General features: G+C 45.1%; 2 protein-coding genes across 7 annotated transcripts in view; both read right to left on the bottom strand.

Annotated features, from left to right (window-relative positions):
* TEX26 (testis expressed 26) overlaps nucleotides 1-8,301 on the bottom strand; it is a 188,925-nt gene extending 180,624 nt beyond the window's left edge. For all 5 annotated transcript variants that reach the window (XM_067016800.1, XM_067016801.1, XM_067016802.1 and 2 more), the window contains exons 1-2: nucleotides 8,158-8,301; nucleotides 3,678-3,759 (exon numbers count right to left, since the gene is read on the bottom strand). In XM_067016800.1, the coding sequence (XP_066872901.1) occupies nucleotides 3,678-3,759; nucleotides 8,158-8,299 (224 nt within the window). In that variant the 5' untranslated portion in view covers nucleotides 8,300-8,301. The remainder of the gene's footprint in view (nucleotides 1-3,677; nucleotides 3,760-8,157) is intronic.
* A 1,316-nt stretch (nucleotides 8,302-9,617) lies between these two features.
* The window catches only part of MEDAG (mesenteric estrogen dependent adipogenesis), a 28,368-nt gene continuing 19,172 nt past the window's right edge, over nucleotides 9,618-18,813 (bottom strand). The window contains exons 4-5 of one of the 2 annotated variants that reach the window (XM_067016799.1): nucleotides 17,828-18,113; nucleotides 9,618-9,706 (exon numbers count right to left, since the gene is read on the bottom strand). In XM_067016799.1, the coding sequence (XP_066872900.1) occupies nucleotides 9,651-9,706; nucleotides 17,828-18,113 (342 nt within the window). In that variant the 3' untranslated portion in view covers nucleotides 9,618-9,650. Of the gene's footprint in view, nucleotides 9,707-14,521; nucleotides 15,941-17,827; nucleotides 18,114-18,813 lie in introns of those variants that run through there. The other variant, XM_059041811.2, reaches the window with a different exon arrangement.

Genomic DNA, 18,813 nt, shown 5'->3' with positions numbered 1-18,813 from the left:
ATTATGGTGATTTCAGGGAACTCCCTTGTAACCCAAATTCCATACACTTACCTAGGGCTTGCCCTTCTAGGTCAAGAGTAAAGGGTAGGGCTATAACCAGAGCATTATGGCCTGTGCAGGGATGTTCTGAATGTAGGTACACTGTACATTGGTGTGGCTGGGAGTAATGGCTAGTTTTCCCTGTTCTAAAAATTATCAAATGTTCATCCCTCTTTAAGGAGAAGCTTCTAAGAGGAGAGCAGAGAATATAGATTGGTGAAAATGGCTCTTTCCCCTACATATTTAAAGGTAAGCATTTTCCAGCTTTTAAAATATCCCTAGGATATGTCACTAGCTGGAAAGAAGAGCATCTCTGTTTAATTTAATTTTTGATTTATTTATTTTTTACGGTATGCGGGCCTCTCACTGTCGTGGCCTCCCCCGCCGCGGAGCACAGGCTCCAGACGCGCAGGCGCAGCGGCCATGGCTCACGGGCCCAGCCGCTCCGCGGCACGTGGGATCTTCCCGGACCGGGGCACGAACCCGCGTCCCCTGCATCGGCAGGCGGACTCCCAACCACTGCGCCACCAGGGAAGCCCGAGCATCTCTGTTTAGATGAAGCAGTACAGCATGGCGATGCTGATTCTTTTCAATGTACCTGGAATCTTTTCTGAGACTTTCAAATTTTTAAAGATTCACTGGATAAAACTGGTACATAAAAATCTTGTGATCTTTTGTTCAGATTTTGTATTCATCATTCAATAAGGTATTTAAAGCTAATTTTTTAACCCAAATGTATTATGAAATATTTACTTCAATAAAGCCAGTCCTCATTTTATTTTATGATGTAAAATATTTAACAATACATGAAAGTATATGCTAGCTTGTCAGACTAGTAATTTTCCATACATAACTATATACTTACAATATATAACTATATACTTACCATATATAACTTTCTTTTTCATTAAATACATAGTAAATGTTTGATTTGGTTTCTAAAGAAATCAATGAAGTTGTTTCTGATTTTTATGCGTGATATTATTTAATTATTTTCCAAAGTCAAGCACCAGAGTTCTGCACACATGAGAACATATTTAACTAAGGAACCTCTTTTTTTTTTTTTTTTTTTTTTTGCGGTACGCGGGCCTCTCACTGTTGTGGCCTCTCCCGTTGTGGAGCACAAGCTCCGGACGTGCAGGTTCAGCGACCATGGCTCACGGGCCCAGCCGCTCCGCGGCACGTGGGATCTTCCCGGACCGGGGCACGAACCCGTGTTCCCTGCATTGGCAGGCGGACTCTCAACCACTGCGCCACCAGGGAAGCCCGGAACCTCATATTTTTTTATCATACTCCTTACTTCACAGATAACTTACATATTTAGAGACCAAATGTATGGACACCAAGGGGGGAAGTGGTAGGGGATGGGGGGGCTTGGTGGTGGTGGGATGAATTGGGAGATTGGGATTGACATGTATACACCATTATGTATAAAACTGATAACTAACAAGAACCTGTATAAAAAAATAAAATAAAAAATTTTAATAAAAATTTTATATAAAAATAAAATAATAAAATTCAAAGATAAAGACAGGCCTTTTCAGTATACGTCTCAGAAAAATGAGATAGGGAATAACTCAATAACTGGATGACCAATCATCTAATTATTTGCTTTCAATGAATCTGAAGGCGTACACAACCAAGCTGTTAGCCAATCAATCACTAAAAATCACCTTGTGATTTTTGGCATATAGCCATAAAGAGTTGAGAGTACTCAAAGGCAATGCTACACTAAAACTCCTTACATTCACATCTACTTAATTATGAGAACAAGGTTTCTCAACACCAGCATTTATAAATTGAAAAAAAAAAAAAAGCAGGAAAAATTGATGCTGAATGTGGTCTCATTCCAAACAATAATAACATTCAAATCTGGAGACATAAAGTAATTGAAAACAAAACAGCCCCATTTATCTCATTAAGATACAATTCCAAAAAATTTACTTTTTCTGCTTAGTGATTATTAACATTTGTAATGTGTTTATTGCTTTGAGCAATTCTGTATGAAAAATAATTGTGATAACTCAATACTTAGGGTCATATAACATGTTTAAAAATTAATGTCAATTAATATACTGAAATAGTTGCAAAGGGGTATAATGGAGCGATCAATAAATTGCTTTCAAACACAAAATATATGAGAGCAGGGTAAAATTCTACGGAGGAGGTAGACAGGGAGTAAGAGTTCAAGAAGGAAAGAGAATGAAATAAATGATCTGTTAAAGAAGAGCTTGTTTGTATATATATTTTTAAAGTGTCAGAGTGAGTATCAATTTGCTAAGGTGGTTAGATTACCCACTGGTTATATGCAAAGAAATGATTTAATGGTCTTGTTTTTAAATGTCAGTATTTAGGATGGGCTGGAAGTTTGATCTTTTACAGCTATTTAAATTTATAATAACTTTTCTGTGAACTTTAAAAATATGTGAATTTGAAGACCACTGACCTAGACTCCATAAGTACCCATTTGGTTTTGGCTTTCATCCCAAATGTTTCTTCTTCAGACAACAGTTACTGTTTGGGAAGCTGGCATAATCCTTCCTGTCAGATGGTAAATCTCCCAGTAGGGGATATAATGTGACTCGGTGGGATAGCCGGTAACTCTCAGAAATTAGGAGTCCTGCAGACCTGCACTTTTTGGAAGTCTGTCATATATTATGCTGGGGAAAAATGAATGAAAATTTGGGGGGTAACTTCTTCGTGCTGGTCACTGGACTGACTAGTGCTTCCAGTTTGTCAGAACAGCCACCTTATACAGGAGTCATCAGTCCTACTTTGCCAACCGTAAAACTGAGCTGTAGCTGCCTGGTTACTTGCCTAAGGAAGCAGAGAAAATAAGGGGTAATTAGAGCTGAGGCTGGAACCCATTTCTGCCTGACTGCACCACACAGTCTGGACAGTACTCCGTTTGACCTCTCGACAATGTGAACTTTCAAGGTGAAAAGATCCTCTATATTGGAAGTAATTTACGGAGTGAACCCATTCAAGGGAAGGTCCTCCAAGCTAATTTCCCACCTACCGCTGATGCAATGAAAGATGGCAGGCCTTTCGCAGCCCCACCCTCTCTCACCCACCAATGAGCTTAGAGAGGCAGCTGATGGACAGCAATTCCCACCACCCTCGGCTCAGGTGGAATTGAGGGAGAAGTTGCAAGCAAACATTGCTTTAGGAAGCAATAGTTGGAGGAGTGAAGGTAAGGGTCAGGGGACTGTGGCCTTGTCCCAGCTTCCAAGACTAGTGTTGGGTGGAAGTGCTAACAATTACTCACTTATCCAGTCATTCAGTTGTCACTGCCTGCCTGCTATATACCAGATAATGAACTCAATTCATGCTCCATGTTTAGGTAGCACAGTTCTATTAACTGTATACTGGCTCTGTTGTAAAGCATGATACACAGTGGCTTTATGAAGGATCCATGTGTTAATTTTCTCAATTTTCCTGTAGGAGCTTGAGATACTCTTTGAAGGGGAAACCCTCTCTGATGCTTGCAGGAGACCTGTGTGTGCAGTGGGTCTTATCTGAGTGCATTTTCTATAAGCCTCCTCTGATTACTCTCTATTGGTTTTGGACTCTGAATAATAGAAGAAAGATGAACAAGTTCAAGTGTGTATATCAATCTGATTCGAATAGGGATGTACCGAATTAAGGCAGGCACTGCTCCTCTCTTAGGTGTGAATGCAGTCTTCGTGGTGGTGGCATAGGAATCCCAACTGGTGTCACCTGTTAAAAGCACGATGAAACAGTTTTAAATGTGGCAAGCCAGCATATTTTGATCAAATGTTGTTTTAATGATTAAAATAATTTTGCAAGAGACATATATTTTGGGTGGTAAGGCAGAGTGTAACAGAATGAAGGCCAACTTGTGAGCTCCACTAGGGAAGAGGGGAAGCTCGATTTAATTATGAGTTCCCCCCTAGATAAAAATAGGTCTACTGTTTTTCTTGAGAATTCACATATACTATATTAAAGAATTCGAGCAATACATAAAAATATAAAGAAAAGAGTTCACTTGAAGGGCTTCCCTGGTGGCGCAGTGGTTGAGAGTCCGCCTGCCGGTGCGGGAGACGCGGGTTCGTGCCCTGGTCTGGGAGGATCTCACGTGCCGCGGAGCGACTGGGCCCGTGGGCCATGGCCGCTGGGCCTGTGCGTCCGGAGCCTGTGCTCCGCGACGGGAGAGGCCACAGCAGTGAGAGGCCCGCATACCGCAAAAAAAAAAAAAAAAAAAAAAGAGTTCACTTGAAATTCTATCATCTTAGGAGGCTCACTAGTGCTGTTTTGTTGCCTGACTTTTCATGCATCATATTAGATATAGCTGTAAAGGCATGAACCGATTTTACACTAAGAGGGTCATAGTTTCCATGTCAGGTTCTCCCCTGGACCCCTTGTCCTTGCTCCTTCCTGGCCCTGCTTGTAAGCACCCTCCTCCCAGGTAGCCCGTGTTAACAATCGTGCCTGTTTCTTTCCGGGCTTTTATAACTGCTACTACAATCATATAGAGATTGATATATACGTATATCGATACATTATCACATTGGGTTTTAGTTCTATTTTGTTTTACAAAAAACAGGCTCATCTTACACAAAGTGTCCCTCTCTTCTACCTGTCACTTAAGGGCGCCGTATGGGAAGCCCCTCTGACTCGTCTGGTGCAGCTCTAATTAATTCTTTTTTTTTTTTTTTTTTTTTTTTGCAGTACGCGGGCTTCTCACTGTTGTGGCCTCTCCCGTTGCGGAGCACAGGCTCCGGACGCGCAGGCTCAGCGGCCATGGCTCACGGGCCCAGTCGCTCCGCGGCACGTGGGATCCTCCCAGACCGGGGCACGAACCCGTGTCCCCTGCATCGGCAGGCGGACTCTCAACCACTGCGCCACCAGGGAAGCCCTCTAATTAATTCTTTGTAACGACCGTGCAGGATTCCGCGGCCTAGCTGTTCTTTAAAGCTGTGAGAGTGAGTGAGCTCAGCAAGGGGGGGAGTGGGATTAGAGAAGGTGGCGTCCAGAGGCTGAAGCCCGGGGCCCCCCAGTGTCAAGAGGCTGGGGAGATGCGGGGCAGCCGGTGAAGGAGGCTGAGAAGTGCAATGGGCGAGGTGAGCGGAGACCCAGGAGGCTGAGGTGTCCTGATGGCCGAAGGAAGAAGGTGATTCCAGGAGGAGGGAGGGGCACCTACAACCGGCAAGTGCTGCTGGGAGGCCGGGAGGGTGAGGATGGAGAACTCACCGGTGCGCAGACACGAGGATTGATCTGCCGCAACCTCCCCTTGTGAACGGAGGTGCCACCAGATTACTTTGGAATATATTTTTAAAATTTAATTCGATCATTCTCTCTTTCTTCGTATCTAGGCAAGTTACCTGTGTTTTTTTTAGATTTCACTAGCACCTGGGTGAAATGATCCCTTCCATGTTCGAAGCAAAGCCGTCTGGGGTCCGTCACCTCACCTCTCACACTGCACCCACCTCACTGCCTGCCTTTTCTCCCGTTCGCACATCCTGAATACAACTGCCGTAAAGCATCTTTCTCAGAGGTGTCTTCAATTTCCAGATAGTCTGAAAACCTATATGCCACTGCCATCTGTGTACTTCTCCCCATCTCTCCCTTCTCCCCGTGTCTCCCATCCAGGGCTTGTTTCTCGTCAAACAGCTCCTTGAATCCAGCCAGGCAGCTGCACCTGCCCCTCTGTCACTATTCACCCGCTGCCTTCACACGGGGTGAGTTTCACCTCCACCTGAGGCTTCCCCAGGCAAACTAAAGCCTTAGCCCCTGCCTGTCACACACACTCTGTCCTTCTGTTTGCAGACTCTTGGCTGATGTCTATGCTCTGATCCCATTATACTAGAAATGACATTATCCTTTGATTCTTCTGCTTTAGTGGGAACCACTTTATACTTTAAAGCATTTTATTCCAACAGCAGAATTAATGTTCTTTGTAAAGAGAATTTCAAGCACGGACAAGTAGGTGGAGAGAAATTGGGAGGCTGTATTGTTCTTAAAATAAACTATGACTTCACCTGATTTGAAGCTCTGAGTTTGACTCTTAGAAGGATCGGAAAGGATCTTCTGCACAGAGACTGTCTTTTCCCGAAGCAAAGCAACACCAGTCTAGGCCTGAGTACTCTTTGCAGATGCAAGTAGGATTTGAGATGAAGAACATCCTAGATTATCCGGTGGGCCCTAAACGCAATTTCAGTGTCCTCATAAGAAAGGCACAGGGGGTCGGCCCTGGAGCAGGAGGAGGTGACGTGACCACGGAGGCCGAGACTGGAGTGAAGGGCCACAGGTCAAGAATGCCGACGGCCACCAGAAGCGGGAAGACACGAGGACGGATTCTCCCCAAGAGCCACCAGAGGGAGTGCAGCCATGCCAGTAGCTTGATTCCAGGCTTCTGGCCTCCAGAATGTGAAAAAAAAAAAAATTTCTATTGTTTTCAGCCACCAGTTTGTGGAAATTTATGGCAGTGCTTGGAAGGAATACAGCACTTAAGAACCCAGTCGATAGTAATAGCTCGATAGCAATTAGTCCACAGGCGTCATCAGCCTCATCCTATTTTGAGACCAGAGCTGGACAGTGATACATTAGGCCCACCTTTTAGAGGGTGACCCTTCCGTCAGTGGAGGATGGGGTAGCACAGAGTGGCTGTTAGAGACTCAGGACTGGACGTGAAGGGGCAAACGCCCCCAGGGGAAGGGACACTTTGGAGGCAGAATCAGTGACAGCTGGTGACGACATTGAGGTGTCAGGGAAGCTGGCCTCCCCTCTCCTTTAAGCAGCTGGGACCCTCCTTACTGAGCTCCCAAGTCTAGGAGGACAAGGAGTATAATTTTGTACATGTTGCATTTGAGGCCCTTCTGTGACATCCAAATGCATCTGGTAGACAGATGGATATCTTGGTCTGAGATTTAGGAAGAGCATCTGAATTAGAGATAAAGATGAGAGAGCCACTGATTGGCACCTTTATGTAGACTTGAAGCCCTGTGGCGGGATATGGCCGCTCACATAGGAGATGTAAACCAAGAAGGAGAAAACTTGGAGGACGCCAACATTCCCAGACAAGAGGCGGGAGAGCAGACAGTGAAAGAAACCAAGACAGGGTGGCTAGAAATGGAGGGTGAGACTCAAGGGGAGTGGGGCAGGGTGGGGGTGGGGGCCTGGGGAGGGCTCCAGCTCCCCTGCCTCTCCTCTCTGCCTGGACACCATAGAGAAACTCGTGCTGTAAATATTTTTGTATTAATTATTTTCATTTGCTATTCATAATTTACAAAGGGATGAATGGGATGAAAGTATGCATTTCATTCATTCTCCTGGGACTACAATTCTAGGGAATTTGCAGTTGAACAATCCCCACTGCTCTGTAGCCACCAGGGAACCACAATTACCCAGCTAGAGGGCTGCGATGGGTTATTATTGCCATGAGAAAGGCCAGGATGGAGCTGACTACACAGTAATCATGCCGGTAGCATCACAGCTAGAGTGGCTCTCCCTCCACCGACACAAAAAGCTGAGTTAGTAAACCAGCTGCATTCGCATGCAAAATTAGTATTAAAAGCACTGCCTCTGTTAAATACAAAATCCCTTTGAAAGAAAAATCAGCGAAGTTTAGAAGCGACAGCTGAATGCCATAGTTCCCATAGCCATAGCCTCTGCTACAGCCACGGGGGGTGGGGGGGATGCTGCAGATCCACTTGGGGGTCGCTTCTCTGCATTCGGCAGCCCCGCCCCGCCCCCTTTCTGTGCTGTTTCCCAGATCCTGCCAGGGATCAGGGCCCCCGCTGGGTCTGCTCTCTTCAGAGCTCGCGACCTCTGTTGCTACTTTGTCTTTGTCTTTGTTCTCCAGACACTAGGCCTTCCTTTTGCTTTTCCCCTCCTGGACATTTCATGGGGTGTTTCAACTCCGAGCTGTTTAGGGAGGGCTTTGACAGAAGGTATGGCGAAGGGCTGGAAAGGGGGCAAGGTCGTGAACACCCTTTCATTTTCCCTGACTCCCAGCCTCTCCATAAATTGAGTCGCACCCGTAAGGGGGAGGCACACACCCTTGAAGACCCGAGCAGCCTTCGCCCCAGGCACCGCGTCTCCAGGGGAGACCCCGTCCCCGCCCCCCCCGCCGGCTGGCAGGGTCCGCAGTCTTACTTGGCCGGATCTTGTGGCCGCATTGAGAAGGACACGGAGCCTCGGGCCCAGGCTCTGCCATTCTTGCTAGAAGAGGCCGTCGCTGGGCCCCTTGCACCAGCCGGACTGGGCGCTGTGCGGCTGCTTTGTGACGCTTCACCATGGAGACGCGGGGAAGTTCCCGGCTGCTCAGCCCCTGGCAGACGAGGTGCAGGGCGCTTCACCGGGCCGGCTGGGGGACCAGGTGCTGAAAGTAAAAAGATGTGTTTCTGGTAACGTGATGGATACCTTACTTTCGTATATTTGTCTAGTTCATGCAATGAGCTTTCCCGAGCACTGTCTTACATATATTTGGGGAGAGGAGCAAAAGGGACCGAAGAGAAAGTAATATTGTCAGATTTTCAACTGCAAATTTCCAGCTATGCACAGTTTTCAGCTTAAGCGAATGAAGGCGGAGTCGTCAGGGATCTTGCAGGATCCGAGCGAGAGGAATTAGGAATCAAGCAAGAGGACAAAATCACAAGTAACCTTGCGTCAAGTGGAACTAGAACCAGAGTTTCTGAGATAGTTTCATGCCATCAAACTGGTCATCTCTGCACAGGAATTAGAAGCCGGAGGGAGGTGAAAGAAAAGTGTGCTTGGAAAAAGGAGTGAGTAGGGATGTGTGTGACACCTTTCTTCTCACCAGGCCATGTTCCTGGCACCAAAAATCGTTTTTGGTCACGGTCAGTTTCATTGTTCTTGTGTCCCCACGGGTTCATCTGGGTCTCTCGCCCCCATGTATGTTAGAGTTTTCTCAGTATGTGGAGGGTCTTTTATATTCATATTATTTGACAGCTACCTGGTCATTTGGCACATAGTAGGTGCTTAGCGATATTGAATGTCTCCTGGCTAGGACACAGCTATTACCCACTTGGATGCAAAGAGGAAACAGTAAGTATGCATTGGAGACTTCTGGCACCATGTTTAGAAAGCAATTTACAACCATCCCTTAACCTTTCAAGGGGTTATTCTAACACAGACCTTAAGTGAACAGTGAAGTAACAAAAGGGAATTTATCAAAGGAGACAGAATAGGCATCAAAGTAAGGATTCCATGTATATATGCAAGGATTTCTTTAAACTGAAGAGCTCAACCAGAAGTTTCTGAGAGTAGAGTCCCAATCATGTAATGGAATGAATGTAACAGATTTAGTCTCTCAAATCTATAGCAATGAATGGTGGGACACACAGACTTCTGTCAATGTTATTAGAAGGAATGAGTCTAAATTAGGATTTAGTAGTGGAGTCTAAATTAAGAAAGTAATACCCAATAACAGATTACTGTCTGGAAATAGTAAAGCTAATTAGCATAGCATAATTTAAAAGAAATACACTTTAAAAATAGAGCAGTGAGTATATAGAATTTTTGCAGTGAATTTTTATTAATATCTTACGTTTGCCTCGTCTTAGGCAAGCTGTGAAGTGGCGGGGTGGGATACGCGCTGAATCGAGAGCCAGAAGATCTGTCACTTTCTACCTGAAGGCCTTGGACGTAAAGCAGGTACTGCTCCAAGCCTCAGCTTCCTTATCTGTAAAATGAATATATGAGTACCCACCTCACTGGGCTGTAAAGATGAATAATTCTAACGATAATTTATAAATCATAAAGCCACACACACCTAAGGTATTGCTTGCTCTTTTGTCTTATTACTCTTTTGATCTTCATTCTTTTTTTTAAATTTAATTTTATTTTTAAATTTTTTAAAATTATTTATTTATTTTTGGCTGCGTTGGGTCTTCATTGCTGCGTGCAGGCTTTCTCCAGTTGCGGCGAGCGGGGGCTACTCTTTGTTGCCGTGCGCTGGCTTCTCATTGCGGTGGCTTCTCTTGTGGAGCACAGGCTCTAGGCGCGTGGGCTTCAGTAGCTGTGGCACGAGGGCTCAGTAGTTGCGGCTCACAGGCTCTAGAGCGCAGGCTCAGTGGTTGTGACACACCAGCTTAACTGCTCTGCGGCACGTGGGATCTCCCCGGACCAGGGCTCAAACCCGTGCCCCCTGCCTTGGCAGGCGGATTCTTAACCACTGCGCCACCAGGGAAGCCCTTCATTCTTTTTTACAGTCTTTCATTTCTGCTTCTGCGGACACGATGGTTGATACAGGTCCATTTCATTATGAGCAGTACAGCACTCTTCCTGCCTTTGAATTTGGGTTCCCTGAGGCAACTCCGTTTAAGGATTAAGCAGAATTTTTTTCCTTTCTTCTTTCCCTCAACAAATACCGAGCACCTGAAGTGAGCTGTATGATGACATTAAGGGCAGTGCCCAGAGTATTATGGGACCCTGGGGGAGGGGGAGAGGAATTGCCTGAGCTGAGTTTTCCAAGATGCCTGGGAGGCAACCAGGTGAAGAGGGAGAGGTGCCCCAAGGCCCAGGAAGGACCTAGGAGGGGGAAACAGCCTGTGTCCTCCAGAGGCCCTGTGAGCTTGGTCTTGCCATACTGTGAAGGGGGAGGGGGACGGCCAAGCAGCCCCACAGCCGTGCTGAGGAGCTCCACCTAAACAGGAGGAATGTGCGCTGGGTGGGTTAGGCAACAGCGTGAGGGCTCAGGTCAGTAGTTTAAGTAAATCGTCTTTTCCAGGAGTAAGAGAAGCAAGGTTCCATTCCCCTGCCAGAGTAGATCCATCACACAGAAACTGAGACCTTGAGGTTACCAATGCACCTGTGACAGTTTCGACTTGACCAAAACCAATTGAGAGTAGTTGCATCGAATGGGTTAAATGGTAATTGGTGGTTTCCGATTCACATTATTACAAGAAATTTCTTTCTGCCACACACACGTACAGAGGGAGCGTGATATGAAGAAGTCGAGATGGGGGTGGGTAGTGGAGGGAAGAGACAGCAACGAAAGAACACTCAAATTTTGCCTGTGAAGGAGAAGAGGGTCTAGCGGGAGAAGAGGGCGTGGGTCACATAGAGAGTTATTACTTGAAAGGAGAGAAGAAGAACCGAGTTCATAGGCCAAGGGTGAGGAGCAGAGAGAGAGAGAGAACCTGATGCTCCAGGAGAGAGGAGACAGGGTCCCAGCCGGGAGAAAGCAGACGTGCCAGCAAGCTGTCCTCAAAGTGCGCGTGTCCGCCCCACCTGGGCATTTGACCAGAACACAAGTCCTAAGTCAGTTAGTCGGCGGGGAGCAAGATTCTGCTTTTCTAACAAGATCCCCCGGTGATTCGTAACACTTGAGATGGACAGGTCTAGAGCCTTGTCCCAGGACCGGCGGCCTCGGCCGCTGGGAACTGGTTAGAAACTGAGAAACACAGCTCTCCCTCCCTCTGCCACCGAGCTCCTGAATCAGGATCTGCAGCTAAACCTCCAAGAGATTCCAGGGCACATTCAAGTTTGAGAACCTCTGCTCTGGGTAACATGAGAGGAAAGGTCGTCTCTGAAACAAGAGGAAGAATGTGAAAGGGTTGATGGGAGACTTGGCCGGTGACTGTTTCCGAAAGCCCAGAAGAGGTCATGGACATTCTTCAGCAATGCCAAGTGCTTTGGATATGAATATACTGAGTGAAGATTTTCCGGCTTGCTTGCTATATTTTGGCAAGACTTCCTGTTATTATGTGGTATGCAATGCTTTTATCCAAGTGTCTTCATGTAAAAAAAAAAATACTGCCTTTTCTCTTTGTTTTAGCCGATGGATTAACTCGTAAAACATTTTCTCCATTTCTGTGATGGACTCTGTATTATTAAAGGTTCTCTAGAGAAACAGAACCAATAGTGTGCATGTGTGTATGTGTGTGGAGAGAGAAAGAAACTTAGTTTAAGGAACTGGTTCACACAATTGTGGGGACTGGCAAGTCCTAAATCTGCAAAGTAGGCCAGCAGGCCAGAGGCCCAGGGCAGCCCAGGGCAGATCCTACATTGCAGTTCAAGTCTGAAGGTCATCTGTGCAAAATTTTGTCTGGCTCAGGGCAGGTCAGACTTTTGTTCTATTCAGGCCTTCAGCTGATGGGAGAGGCCCACTCCCATTGTGGAGGGCAATCTGCTTTACTTAAAGTCCACTGATTTAAATGTTAGCCTCATCCAAAACACCCTCATAGAAACATCAAGAATAATGTTTGTCGACACATCTGGACACCGTGGCCCAGCCAAACTGACACTTAAAATTACCATCAGAGATCCAGGTCTTCCTGAGGTCACCTGGTTCGTATCTGCCACTAAAAGGGATTGTGTTAAAGCCATCCAAGAAGAGAATGATTGCTATGTTTTTATTGAAAAATCCAGGAAAGAAAATTTTATAATGGTCTCCATTTTATTAGGACAGTCCAGTTTAACAGGGTAAATTCTGAGCTCTGATTCTAACCTGCCACTCACCAAACTCACATTTTATCCAAATAAAGCCATAACAGCAAGTTCAGACCTTTGATTCTATCAAAACCTCATCAATCGTATATAAATGTCACCTCCTTCCTGGGTCATCTCTGCTGTCTCTGATTCTTGTGTTTTTCTCTTCTCTGAACCCTTAAGAACAATTACTAATGCCTTGCGTTATTGGTTCTCTCAAGTTTATTCAAGCCGTATCAAGTGTGAACACTCGTTTTACAGCTGTTAGACCAGCAGTTAGCCATCCAAGTGAATGTTCTCGTCTTCAAAGTAATCATTTATTATAATGACACTGCCGTTGCATAAAGCATCTTTGAAATTCTTCAGAAACTCACATTCTTTTGAATTTCTTAAATCGGGGTATAACTTTGCTCTTTGAAGATAGACTGGGTATTTGAAACAGTAAGAAGACATTCGAGGTGATAATTAAGGTAGTCAATCAAGTTGGACAATGTTTTCCTTTGGCCAAAAATCAAACTCTAACCATGAGGTAATAAGAGAAAAACTTCCTTATTCTGTAGATAATGTCCGGATTGCATTCTTGTTGGAAAAAATTAATAGCTTCCAAGGTGACTCTTTCACTGAGAGCTTCAGTAAATCAGTTGCTTGGATAAATTGGTCCTTACATGTTTCTTTTAAAACTAAATTTTACAGTTACACGTCATTAATTTTATCCCCAAAACTGGATCATAAGCGTTTTAGACGCTTTCCTTTTTGGATCTCTCCCGTAGCACTGATTTTATTGTTCTTACTAGCTGTACACCTGTCTTTTACAAGACTGGATGTTCCTTGAGAGCAAGGGCCATGTTTTAGGCACCTTTATATACCAGCTCCAGTGCACTTCACACAGTAGGCACTCAATCATATGTGAAAAATGAATGCATGAATGGAATGAATGATTGCTTAGGCCATTCTTGTCCTATACATTTCTACTGATCTTAAACGGTTTAAGATGTCTGAATTAGGGCAAATATACATTCAGATTGAGGTCACTTTGACCCGGGAAGATCTGTCCCAATAGACTCTTCACCCATTTTATAGATTTCCCAGTATCAATTCTTTGTGACATTTGCTAATGAAATATACATTAGCACAGTGTATATTTCCTTGAAGGCAGTCATAAAACTTTGGTAAGTGAATATCGAATTGAGTAAATGCATTTGGCTCTGAGTTGACTGAAAACAATTTTTAATGATAAAAGAAGCCGTCCAGGCGCTTCCCTGGTGGTGCAGTGGTTAAGAATCCACCTGCCAGTGAAGGGGACACGGGTTTCGGCTCTGGTCCAGGAAGATCCCACATGCCGTGGAGCAACTAAGCCCGTGCGCCACAACTATTGAGCCTGCGCTCTAGAGCCCATGAGCCACAACTACTGAAGCTTGCGAGCCACAACTACTGAAGCCCGTGTGCCTAGAGCCCGTGCTCCGCAACAAGAGAAGCCACTGCAATGAGAAGCCCATGCACAGCAACGAACAGTAGACCCCACTTGCCGCAACTAGAGAAAGCCCACGGGCAGCAACGAAGACCCAACGCAGCCAAAAATAATAAATAAATAAAATAATAAATTTTTTAAAAAAAGAAAACTTCCAGATCTTTAGTCCATTTCTGGAGCGATTACCAATGGTTTTCCTGAATTCAACTATTTTCAAAAAATGGACTTTGTCAATTTTTGTGAATAGAGTTTCTATTTCCTTTGGGAAGCATATACTATTTGATATTCACCTGAGGTTTGTTTGTTCTGGTGTATAACTTATTTTTTTGTTAATACTCTTCATTTTGCACCGAGTTTGACTAACAAATGGTTATCATCTTCTGTTATTAAGGAACATTCCCCTTTTCTGAAACATCAGTATCAATTTTTTTTCCTCCAAATACTTCATAGACCTATTCTTCAAAGAAGGCTCTTCTTGATAAAGTAGCTGTAAAACCACAATTCTTACTGTAAGTAAGTTACAAAGCCAACATACCACCTGCAGAGCGTGACGGAAAGATCACACATACTTGGTCACAAATTTACTCAATTCGATGCTGAATGTTAAGGAAAAATTTAATTGCACAAATACGGTACATACCATTTCAAATATAAATGAAAGGACAATCAGCAGTGTTATAATAATGTATAATACAGGAATATTTTTTTAAAGGACAGAAAAATTATACTCAGGACCCAGAAATCTTTCTCATTATAAGCCTGTGTAGCAACTCATCCGTGCGGGTTTTTAAGATGTAAATAGGATGATTCTTTGTTTCTTTTTGAAGAACTCCACTGTAGCTATGAGATGAAAAATGTATTGGTGTAACAATGTATTATGGTAATGGTATAGCTTTCTTCTATTTTGCTTTTAGTGTTAGGATGGCTAAAAGCTTATGAAATACCCAACTGACATAATGTGCTTTTAATAGAGAGGACAATGCCGCATACATTATCCTTCTCCTGTCATGTTTGGTATCACATCACCTGGCCTCTTTCTACACGGGCCCCTTTGTTAAGAGGGAGGTCAAGGGAGTTCAAATTTCAGGCAGCGGGTGGCACGGTTACCGCCTTATCAACCTGGCCAATCCTCCCACGAGCCTCACCGTGAATGTTTCTCCTAAGGTTTCATCCTACGGGCAGGATGAAAAGCACACTTGCCTTCTGATGAAGGATGTCCTGGGCTTTTTGCTCAGCAAGGTTGGCTAGAGAACGGCACTGCTAACCCATGCTTGCTGGGTTTGGGCTCACACAAGCACAGGGCTAAATCCAGATTTAGGAAGCATCCCAGGGCAAAACCCAGGTCAGATGGCTCCCAGAAAGGCTGCCCACGAAGCTCCCGGGACGCCAGGGTATAAGCGAAATATTCAGGGTGGCAGGACTCTGTCAGTCCTTCTGCCTCTTTGGAGAACTGTTAAAAGGAGAGGAACCGGGCTTCCTTGGTGGCGCAGTGGTTGAGAGTCCGCCTGCCGACGCAGGGGACGCGGGTTCGCGCCCCTGTCCGGGAGGATCCCACGTGCCGCGGAGCGGCTGGGCCCGTGAGCCATGGCCGCTGAGCCTGCGCGTCCGGAGCCTGCGCTCCGCAACGGGAGAGGCCACAACAGTGAGAGGCCCGCGTACGACAAAAAAAAAAAAAAGAAAGACAAAAGAGAGAGGAACCGCCCAGGCCATGGGGCCAAAGCCCTCCCAGCCTGAAGACAGCTGCATCAGCCCTGCCAAGGCATCACCCACAAAAATGGAAAGGAGGGGTCTCTGTAGGAGCAGAGGTACCCGCCTCCCGTCTCTCTCGGATCCCCTCAGCTTTCGGTTCTGGCACAGGCCTGGGGTGTAGGAGGAGCCGCAAAATGTCCAATCAGATAAATGGGTTGGGTGTCTCTTCAGATTCCAGAACACATGGAAATGGTAATTCTGCCAAAAGAGGCTCCATCAGAGATGATCTGGGTGCCAGATTGCAGTTAAAAACTTCATCTAGTGAACCTGAGAAACGTAAATAGGGCTTGCATTATTACCATCTCTGGAAAACTCAAACCAAAATCCAACAGTACCTAAAGCCCCTGCAGCATCCAATGTAACCATTTCAGTAATGAACAGGGAATCCTGGCTTCCTCAGAAAAACTCAAAAAGCTGACAGAAACGTGTTGCTCTCTGTTCACCGGGAGGATGTGGATTGTCACTTGCTTCTCCATGGGCTGGAGTTACAGGCTCCCTTTCTCACTGGATGACAGAAGGCCCACAGGTGGGGGAAAGATGCCGAGGACAAAGGTCTGTTTTTGAGAAGGAGACGAAGCCGGGCTAAGTGGTCACCCGGGCTGAGGCAGTGGAGCTGCCTGCCAAGTGGCTGATGCGCAGCGGGGGGGTCAGCTGCGGGCCATGACGACGACTCAGGTGGGCCTTGAAGAATCCTTCCCCAGCGCTCTGAAGTAGAAGTGGCCCCGGGGCCGGCTCAGAGCAAACCTGCAAGGAAGCACTACCCAACTTCACACGCCCCTCGGTCTCCCCAGGATACCAGCGAACACCCGGGCAGCCTCAGGGACAGCGCGTGAGCGACGGTGAAACGGAAAAACCCTGCTCAGGCTGCTGTGGCCAGTGGGTGGGCTGGAGGGTGTCCCAGGAAGGACCTGGCATCTGGGATGGCCACAGCCAGGCAAGGTAATCGTCCCCCAAAAGGATGAGCATCTAACTCCCCCTCCCCGCCACCACCATGGCAGCCATGGAGCAGAGCACAAAGACATCTTTGTAAGAAGCACCCAGACAGAGAAAGCAAAGCAACAAAGAGGGAGAGCGGAGGAGGAGGAGGAAGAGGAGGAGGAGGAGGAGGAGGAGGAGGAGGGGGAAAGGCAGGAGGGAGGGAGAGAGGGAAGGAGGGAGAGACAGAGACAGAGAGAGACAGAGGGAAGCTACTTTCCAGGATAAGAAATAGCTAGGAGTAAGCATTTTTGCTAGAAACATTGGAAGAAAGCAACTGTCATTAAATGCAACTAAGGAAGCCTCTGTATTTTTTTTTTTTTTTAACTTTTTGAAAACGACAGGTTCGTAGAGACTGGTGTTTTGTTGTTGTCTTTTGCTTGTTTTTCTTTGTTTGTTTGTTTGCAGTGAGCCGCAAAAGTCCTGGTTCAAGGACGTTGCCTTCCAGCACAGACTAGCCTGGGACAGAGCGCAGGCTCAGCGGAAGACAGATCCAGATTAGACTTGACTGATATCACTGCCTTAGCCACATCAGACTGAAAGTCTCCCCAAGTCCTGGGGAGGAGGCCCTGGATGTAAGCTCTAGAATGCGCCAGATGTGACCTGCGGTCTGTTAAGTGAAGCAGTCTCAAGAGATATTCTTTTGTGGTCTTAGAAACTCTGGAGAACCCTTCCAGATATTTATAAAGATGGATATCTCGCCCATGTCTCTTGCCCCCTCAGCCAACACTTTTCCTTAACATTCTGTTGCCCTGAATATGCACATCAGGAAAGCATCATTCTTCTATAGTTAAATTATTGTTGATAATATTTCAATGAGTATTAACATGTATTTACATTAATAATATATTTTAAAATTATTTTCTGGGCATGCTGCACTGTAAAACTGCTATGTCAGAAAAACTGAAGGACCCTAAAAGGAAAAGTCACTATATTTCTTTTCCTTTATTTTTTGCTTTTAATTTTTATTGAAGTGTAATTGATTTACAATGTTGTGTTAGTTTACTATATTTCTTTTTGGTAGTAAATGTTTCTCACTTCCTTGTTTCTGAAATATGTGATATTTCCCCTTTACCAAGAAGCCTTACCTTTTCCATTAATTGATTCTCCTCCCCCATGATATTATTCTACCCTTTAATTTAAATACGTTCCTCAGGTACTTGAGAATTTTTAACATACCTCTGGAAGTTACACTGAATTTTCGGTCAGAGAAACTGCTCCTTCGGATTAAAGGTTCACTCATCTTTTCCAGAAATAATTTAATGGTCTCCTTCTTTTCTGGACTTGTACTTGACAAATTCAGAACTTTTCCATTCACTTTTACAGTGGAGTTGCTGAGCCCAAACCAATAGAAGAAATCAAATAATGCGTCAGCTTTGAATTCATACGCAAAGCTCAAATCTTTTCCATTAACCACCTTGTTTCCTGGAGGCAGGAAATTCTTTACTGCCTCTTGAAAATCAAACTGAAAGAGAGAGAAGCATTTAATTAATTTCATGGATATAATGATAATGTTGTATTACAGACTTATAAGATTAACAACTGTCCAAATGTCCGAAATATCACACCTCTTATTTCTCTTCCTTTCTGACATATTTTTTTCCAAACAAGAAGGTATAGATTTTTTAAAATTGGGGTATAGTTGCTTTACAATGTTGTGTTAGTTTCTGCTGCACAACGAACTGAATCAGCTATATGTATACATTTTCTGACATATTTTTAAACAGTTGCCTTTATCTTTTATTTATTTATTTGACATCTTTATTGGAGTATAATTGCTTTACAATGGTGTGCTAGTTTCTGCTTTATAACAAAGTGAATCAGCTATACATATACATACATCCCCATATCCCCTCCCTCTTGCGTCTCCTCCCACCCTCCCTATCCCACCCTTCTAGGGGGTCACAAAGCACCCAGCTGATCTCCCTGTGATATGCGGCTGCTTCCCACTAGCTATCTATTTTACATTTGGTAGTGTGTATATGTCCATGCCACTCTCTCACTTCGTCCCAGCTTACCCTTCCCCCTCCCTGTGTCCTCAAGTCCATTCTCTAGTAGGTCTGCATCTTTATTCCTGTCCTGCTCCTCTCCTGCTCCTTCATAACCTTTTTTTTTTTCTTTTTAGATTCCATATATATGTGTTAGCATACTGTGTTTTTTTTTTC

This window comes from Kogia breviceps, chromosome 16 (assembly GCF_026419965.1).
Source record: "Kogia breviceps isolate mKogBre1 chromosome 16, mKogBre1 haplotype 1, whole genome shotgun sequence".
Taxonomy (NCBI): domain Eukaryota; kingdom Metazoa; phylum Chordata; class Mammalia; order Artiodactyla; family Physeteridae; genus Kogia; species Kogia breviceps.
The sequence above is the reverse complement of the archived record's forward strand: the minus strand, read 5'-3'. Positions and strand labels throughout refer to the sequence as shown.